Genomic DNA, 8,268 nt, shown 5'->3' with positions numbered 1-8,268 from the left:
TTTTAAAAAAAAAGTTATCAAGCTCTTAAAAAATCACCCGTTATTTCTAGACTCGGCTTAGCGCAATTCGGGCTAACAAGCGCTTGTTTTTTCACAGAAATTACATTTTCATTACTTTTTTAGCAATAAGAACACAAAGTTTTGCGAGTAAAGTTTAAAAGGTTTTTTAAAAAATATTTCATTAGCTGAACAACGATTTAAACTTCATAAAAAAGATTTTTACTGCATACAGATATGCAAGTGCCAATCGACACAAAAATGTGTAGACATATCTATTTATTTGTTGACTTCATCCGTCTTCTTCTCCATATGGCCAACCAACCAAAGAATCGCGCTGCTGTCACCAATATTTGATTTAAACAACCAAGCGTCGCCGAAGACGTCGATGGCGTCAATAGCCACAGCAAAGTTGGAGCGTGGAATAGTTACAGCGCCAGCCGGCTACGCATGATGCCAATAAAAGTGTGAAACATTCGCATGTGAATTGTAGCTATTGGCTGGAGCTGTTGTCTTCAATCGTGCCTCTGTCAACTGACACAACTGAGCTAGGTAAAGAGGTTGCTGGAGAAGACTGTGCTGGAGGATTTGCTGAGGATTTAAACAATGAAGATAGTGATAGGAAATAAGTAAGAAATAAAATTAAAATTTAAATAAACAGCAAAGTGCCTTGGATTGCTGCTCCTCTGCTTGCTACTTTAACTTCGTTCCTTAGCGGGCCACCGCTGGCGCTTTATGGCTGGGAATTGCGCGTGCGCGCACCTTTTTTAAATCCAATTTATTTTGCAATTTATTGTTGAATTCGTTTTTATTAATCATTGCTCTTTACAGTTGTTGGTCTTATGTACATATGGCTTTATATATAGGCATATGTATGTATGTAAATATATATGTCTTCCTACTTATTCAGTCTGTTTATATGTATGTAAGTATTTATGTTTTAACCTAAAGTGTGTTGTTGCCATTGCCGCTTATAAAACAGTCACTTACTCATACAAAAATAGTTACGCAAAAATGGAGTATTCTTATACAAAACGAAGACATAAAAGAGCCGTTGAAACCACCAAATAAATACGAACGTATTTCGAATGTAATAAATCATGTTGCAGACAATAAACAAATAAAAACCCATTTCATTTATTGGTAGCACCACGAGGCAACGCTGAGCTGAAGCTGCTGCAGAAATGCTATGTTAAGTTGTGTGCAAGTATTCTTATCAGGGGTGGACCGAGTGTTTTAAGAGGGGTTGTTGAGTCAGTTTTGGCAAACAAATTTTTACATCTGCTATAAAAACAATTTGGATCACGAAACAAGAGGACGCGATATTGATATCAACAGCGATAACGATGTCGGCATATATATATCAACATATAAAAAAATCTCAAAAATCTCGTACATAATCCACGCTAAGGCGGAACAGATACACAAAAGATTCTCCGCCGTCTCATCCTCTTCTTGACAACAGGGGCAAACAGGTTTGTCATGGCATTGTCATAAAAAGAAAGCGAGTACGGAAGGCTTATCGATTCAAAAGATTTGAAATAAGGGCTCCTTGAAGATTTCAAATTTTCTAATTTTTCGACTATAGGCATAATTTTGTATGTTTGTGTTTAATTTGTAGTTTTTTAAATAATATCTTCTTGATTTATTAAAACAAAAGTTATATAAATACTAATAACTTGCCTTTAAAAGTAGCCAACATATAAAAACACCCTCGAAAAAACATGTTTTTTTAATCGGCTAGATTTCAATATCCGCAACTGTATATTGAAAATACAAATGTCATTTGACTTATGGCATGTGAATATGTGGCTGCCACACCCAACAATTTGTATTTATTGAGCAATATTTTTGAAGACTTAACGAAGTTTTAACTTTTAAATCTACTGCCTTTTTTGGGTTTTGGGTTATCGTGCCGTATTCAAAAAATTTTAACAAGTACATCTAGCGAAAGGATTAAGCAAAGATTTCGGTTTGAAATACCTATGCACTTTTTTTCTGTAAATTTGTAGGTGGATTTTGCGCAAAAATACTGTGGATGGCGTAACCGGAGTTGGACTGATGAGATTATTTTTTCTAGTGCGACCGAAGGCCACCAAAATGGATAGGAGTTTTGCGCAAAAATACTGTGGATGGCGTAACCGGAGTTGGACTGATGAGATTATTTTTTCTAGCGCGACCGAAGGCCACCAAAGCGGATAGGAGTTTTGCGCAAAAATACTTCTGATGGCCTAACACGAGTTTAATTTTTCTTTGCGAAAATTCTAGTTTTACCCAATTTTGAAATGGCCCACGGAGGGGCAGGGAGGCGAAGGATCAATTTTCTTAAAGTTTATACTGTGCTCTTTCTAATGAGTTTTAGGTGACACACCGCTTCCCCGTCCGCTACCCTCTAAAAAATCATTGTACAAATAACCGAATATTTCCCACGCATAACAATAAATCCTCTAATGAATTGTTAAATTGCTATCAATGTGGCAAGGTAGCTCATAATTTTGTAAAATTTATGAAATTTCAAAAACTAATTTTTTGTCAAAAAATTTTAAATGAAACTACCTTCTTTTTGTATTATGGTTTTAATCATGGAAAGTTTATATCAGAGGCAATGGACGTTTTTCAGGGAGGTGCAACCAAATTACTTTACAAGTTTTTTGATTTCAATAATTTTAGATGCTTCAAAATGTTAAAATTAAATGGTAAAAATATTCCTCTTGCCAAAACGAACGAATCTAGTTTAATAAAACTAGTCTATCACCAATTCAAAAACAAATTACATTGAGTAAGGAGATGGCTACGATGTAAGAAACTAAAATTCCATTTTTGCAAATTTTTATTGGCAAACTCGAATTCCATTCTAAAATTGTTATATACATGAAGAAAGTATTCAAAAGCCCCTTCATGCATCTGCCACTGATCCCCTTACACTTCTTAATGTACGTGTGTATATACATACATATATATGTATATGGATCATGTATGTGCCCCTATGAGCTTTTAGTAGCCATATTTTCCCACCTTCTGCACTTCATACGCGTATATTTAAACCCTTTTTTTTGCCCTTCCTTGCGCGCAAATCTCCACCACGATCTTCGACTGCTGCTATTTGTTATTTGCTTTTCGAGCCAATAAAATTAAATTTATTGGCACATTTGCGGCTAACAAAAACTCTTGGCGTATTCGGCGAAAAATGCTAGCGGCTAAAGCATAAAGTTGCGAACGAATCCGCATGAAAAAAGTGTGCAGTACGAAGTACGAAGAAACCAATAGCCAAAAAAATCGCAATCTAGTTACGCTATTCAAATTCGCACGTCGCGACGCGGTGATGAAGTGCCTCCGCCACAATGCTGGCGCGAATTGCGCTCAATTGTATCGCGCCGTCGCTTGGCAAGATTCGGCGATTGTGCTATCTTCCAATCAGGCAAATCTCCGCGTTTATCATGCTAAGCTGGCTTAGCACAGAAGCGCGTCTCACGTCGCTGTGCTTTATTGTCGATGCTGTGCGAATTTAAGCCTTCTCTGTCGTTTGGCTGGCGCTTCTTTCCGAAAAATTAAAACAACAAACTTACCTGCCGGTTGACATGGGTCTACTTTTTCGGTGATATATGTGGAAAAAAATAGTACTTAATGTCGGTGGATAAAGTGAATTCCTTTAGGTGTGCGACAAAGTTGGAATCATTCATTTGCGTTAAGTACTTCAAAATAAGCGATTAAGAGTGTGTATTGGAAAAATTTCTATAATAAAGGGTTATAAAGAAGCAATTTAACCTAAGCAAATACAAATAAACATGTACTCTCTATTTGCAGAAACTCAACATTTCGGGAGAGCAAAAAAACTGTTTTGAATGTTATTTTTAAAATTTCCAATGACATTATGTACCTCCTGTATGTAAATGCTCCATTTGGTTAGATAGATCGGTTGCTTGTACTTAGCAGGCAAATGCTTGTAATAAGTATATTGCCTTTTCAAAACCGTCCATCGGCCATTGCAAAACCCCCTATCTAACGGCGCTCAAATTTTACAGGAGAGCGAAAAAGTTGATTTTCTTTAAGGCATTGACTTGCGAGGCTATAATTTTACAAATCTGTTGTTTTAATAACGGTTTTTATGCATAAATCTCGATGCCTGGAGTTCAGGGTTACCAAATCTAATTTTTATAACAGCAGCGATTTAGGCGGTAGGGTTAGGGTAGTCCCATACTAATCTTATTAAGCTCCGATCATGGGATCATTAAAAATTTAACGGTATTCACAAACTTTTATATATGTGAGCATATAGATCAATGATGGGCAAATCGCTACACGCGAGTAGCGTCTGCGTCGCAGCGCTTATACGCATACAGAAACGACGCAGCGAATTTCAATTCAGTCTGCTTTCAGTTTTCATGAGAGTGACACCATGCTTCGCCGTTGAATATTTTTATTCGTAATTTCAGCGCATTGTTGCCACCTATATATGTAACAATGCCCAAAATGGCTGCGTATGAGTGCCAATTACAATTTTCGGTTTTAAGAAAAGCCAATAAAGCCCAATGCTTGTTATGTGGTAATACGACTACTTGGAATCGTTCTTTTAATATAAGGCGACATTATTTGTCATGGTAAAAAAGTCAAACTGCCGAACTGTGTAAACCAATTTAAAGTTTTTTGTAATGGGTTTTATGTATATATGTATGTACGATACGGCAATTTAATATATTTAGTATACTTTATTGAATACTGAGTTTTTTACAAAGTTTAGAAATTTGAAATTCGTGAATTTTGTTGTTAAATAAACTATCATTTTTTAAAACATTAGTTTAATGAAATTAAATTAAAAAACTTTTCATGCACGTACATATGTACTTATAAAAATTAATATCATAATTCATTATTTGAAATTATTTCTTTATTATTTTTTTATTATATTTTATTATTTTCGTTTCATGTTCATAATACAAATTAAATATAAATTTGTAAGAGCGTTTTCTAACACGCGCAAAAAACGACGCACTTTTGTACAATATAGAAAAGTGGCAACTGTTACTCAGCGCGATTCACGAATACCATGACAAAATGAGACTGTATTGGTGTGCCCATCTATGATATAGATGTTACTTCCTTATTGCTTTTGCCAACGTAAACCAAATTCTGTAATTTTTTTTTCGATGGAAAGGGGATGGATACCTGTACTAATTTGATTTAGTTTCGATGACTGGATCATAGAAAAAATAACGGTGCACAACGAACTACGTAATGGTTTTTTTCTTTATTATATGAGCATTGAATTCGGTATTTTTTTGCTTAAAAATTACTTGTTTATTAAACGATTATTAATTTTTGTTTGTACCCTACAAGACATCTGCCGGTCATATGAGTGGCAATCTGACTGGAAGATCTGCAGCCTTTTGGCAGCATATTTTAGGTCAGAATTAAATTTTTTTCTGAACAATTTGACCCATTCTTTTGTGTATATGTGATTTTGCATCCCTTTTCAACATATGACCTCGATTGATGATTGATATGTAAGTAAAGAATTGTTGCAAGCATTAATTTTGCATAAATTAGCTTTAATATTTACTGATTACGTGGTTATTGTCCGATTTTAAAAATTTTCGGCCGTTTGATATGGTGTACCAAGGCCAACAATTGTGCCAAGTTTGGAAGAAATTGGTGCAGCGGTTACCAAGTTATACACATGTAACCATAAGTGGGCGTGGCTACGCCCATTTTCCAAAAATTTATAATATTCTTATTTTTCGTCTGAAAATTATTGTAAATATCAATTTTGAGTGAATTATCTTTAGTAGTTATTAAAATATCGCAGTTTTCGTATTTCTGGAAATTACCGTTATATGGGAAGTGGGCGTGGTTACAGTCCGATTGCGCCCATTTTCAATACCAACCTACCTTGGATTAACGGAAACCTACATACCAAATTTCGTTAGGATATCTCAATTTTTGCTTGAGTTATCGTGTACACGGACGGACGGACAGACGGACGGACAGACAGACATGGCTTAATCGATTTCTCCATTCATTCTGAGCATTTATGTATAAATTTGTCTATATCTATCTCGATTCGTTTTGGCTGTTACAAACAACCGTTATGTGAAACAAAATTAATATAACCTTGTACACAAGTGCGCTCGGGTATAAAAATCACAATTTGATACGCTTAAATAAATTTATTTCAATTGTAATTTTTATCCAATTTTACCCCAAACAAATTAAACGTTTACAATTTTGCGTGATTGAGATGTTAGCTTACTATCAATATAGAAGTATTACATATATGCACGAAGAGTAATCGTTTCCAACTTTTTAGGTAAGTCAAGTCAAGTCTGAGTCTTGCATAACTGTGCTTTAAGTGTTTGTAGGCTCTGAGTCTCTGGCAGAATCCAGAAAAATTTCCCTGTCAGTTTATATCGAAATTAAATTTGCTTACGATAAAATTTCAATTATTTCTGGTCTAACAAAAACAAAATATAAATTAATAATTAATATTTAGTTTTATGTATATTCGATCTGCTTTTGAATGGCCAATTACATAAGATTGTCCGAAAATAAGCGCAGGCTCCGAAAAAAAAACTACAAAGAAATGATAGCGAACGTCAAGCCACGAGTGGACGACACATCGCCAAAACTCAACATCCGAGAAGCGTTACGTGCACCAAACTTACGCGATGACTGCAATGCCTTCGAGCGCATTCGGCGCATAAACAACGAGCTACTGCGCAACGTTAATATGGTTTCGCGCATCGGCGGCCAACTGAATACATTCCGAGATAAAATGCCTACTGTGGCAAGATCACGTGTGCCTTACATGGTGTTGCAGAAGCGCCTTCTGGAGAAGGACAATGAGAAATTCGGACAACTACTTAAGACTATCGGCACTACACTGGACACCCATGTCGATCCGCATTTGTTGCGTCGAGTGAAAAAAGATTCCGTAGAATTTGTAGTTCCCGCACAAATATTGGCTAAGTATAGTCAACTACAAATGCCACCATACTCACAGTTGCGACGGTTGCTGCGACCTGTAATTTTCCTTGATTTCTATGTGAAAGGCCTACGACCGGCAGGTCGCCTCACGGTGCAATTGTACACTGAAGCCTGCCCACAGGTGGTGTTGGCCTTTGTGCGCGCCTGCCACTATCGAGATAAAAATAATATACTTGTAAATCGACTATTCCCCGGCCTCTGGCTTGATTGTTGTTTGCAATTGCCTGAAGCACAGAAAATCAAACCCGAGCGCATTGAGTACGACATGCGTGCGTTGGATCACAATCTTCCGGGCACTTTGTCCTTCTCGCTGGACCATCAGGACGCACTTAGGCAGAATGCCTTGAGATTCTCAATGAGCCTTAAACCACTGAGGGTGTTGAATGGTAAACGTATCGCGTTTGGAGTAGTACGAAGTGGCATCAAAGTACTTGACTCTATGCAAGTGTTCGGCATGAAGAAGAGTGGCAAATTAACAAAGGAAATTATAGTCAGCGATATTGGTTTGCTTGCGACAAAATGAATGGAATCTGTACCAGTTTTTGTTTGTAAATCAATTGTAGAAATGTGTATTTATGTAAATTCTTCGCTCGCTTGAAATATGTAGAAAAAAAAAAACAAATAACGTGTAGCCCTAATAGTGCCTTTAGTAGAGCCAAAAGCAAACGGCCTTCCCTAAATTAGAGTGCCAACTGGAAGCTGCGTCCGCGTGACGCGTCCGTTTGGGAATAGTTGTAACCAAATATTTCGCTTTTTTTCTTGACAAAAAGTGTTCGTCTTTTTAACCGACTTCAAAAAAAGGAGCTCATCAATGCGTCGGAATATTTTATTTTATGTTACCGCATAACTTTGGACCACGTCAACCGATTTCGATAATTTTGATCGACGGATGATCCTATGTGATTTATTACAATTTTTTCCATCCGATATTAGGTTATTTCGCACTACTCAGAGCTTCCATTGTGATTTTTTTTTTATTTTTTTTTTTGAGATGACATATTTACAGAATCTAATTTTTTTATAAAAAAATTTGTATGTGAAAAATTAAAAAAAAAATGTTTAAATATTTCTTTTTATAGAAATTTTTTTTTATTTTTTTCCTCGCCCCATTCTCGAGATGTTTGGAAAACTATTAAATCGATTTGTTTTTGTTTTTGCTATAAAGTTTTCAAAAATGTATTAATCAAGCTCAAATTTCATAATTATTTATTATTTATGTTTGTGCATCAACCCTAAAAGCTTTAACCAAATCAAACATATGAAATGTAAACCGCGTCTGTTTTGGTATGG

General features: G+C 35.8%; 1 protein-coding gene across 1 annotated transcript; it reads left to right on the top strand.

Annotated features, from left to right (window-relative positions):
* Positions 1-6,511: 6,511 nt before the first annotated feature.
* Positions 6,512-7,501, top strand: LOC118740240. Its single transcript, XM_036471737.1, has one exon. The coding sequence runs from the start codon at positions 6,512-6,514 to the stop codon at positions 7,499-7,501; it is 990 nt and encodes a 329-aa protein (XP_036327630.1).
* Positions 7,502-8,268: the final 767 nt, after the last annotated feature.

This window comes from Rhagoletis pomonella, unplaced genomic scaffold (genome assembly GCF_013731165.1).
Source record: "Rhagoletis pomonella isolate Grant_MI unplaced genomic scaffold, Rhpom_1.0 Rhpom_scaffold_00005, whole genome shotgun sequence".
In the NCBI taxonomy this organism is placed as follows: Eukaryota; Metazoa; Arthropoda; class Insecta; order Diptera; family Tephritidae; genus Rhagoletis; species Rhagoletis pomonella.
The sequence above is the reverse complement of the archived record's forward strand: the minus strand, read 5'-3'. Positions and strand labels throughout refer to the sequence as shown.

Excerpts from the sequence above, each read along its gene's own strand:
- LOC118740240 (XM_036471737.1), top strand. The coding sequence starts at position 6,512 with ATGGCCAATTACATAAGATTGTCCGAAAATAAGCGCAGGCTCCGAAAA.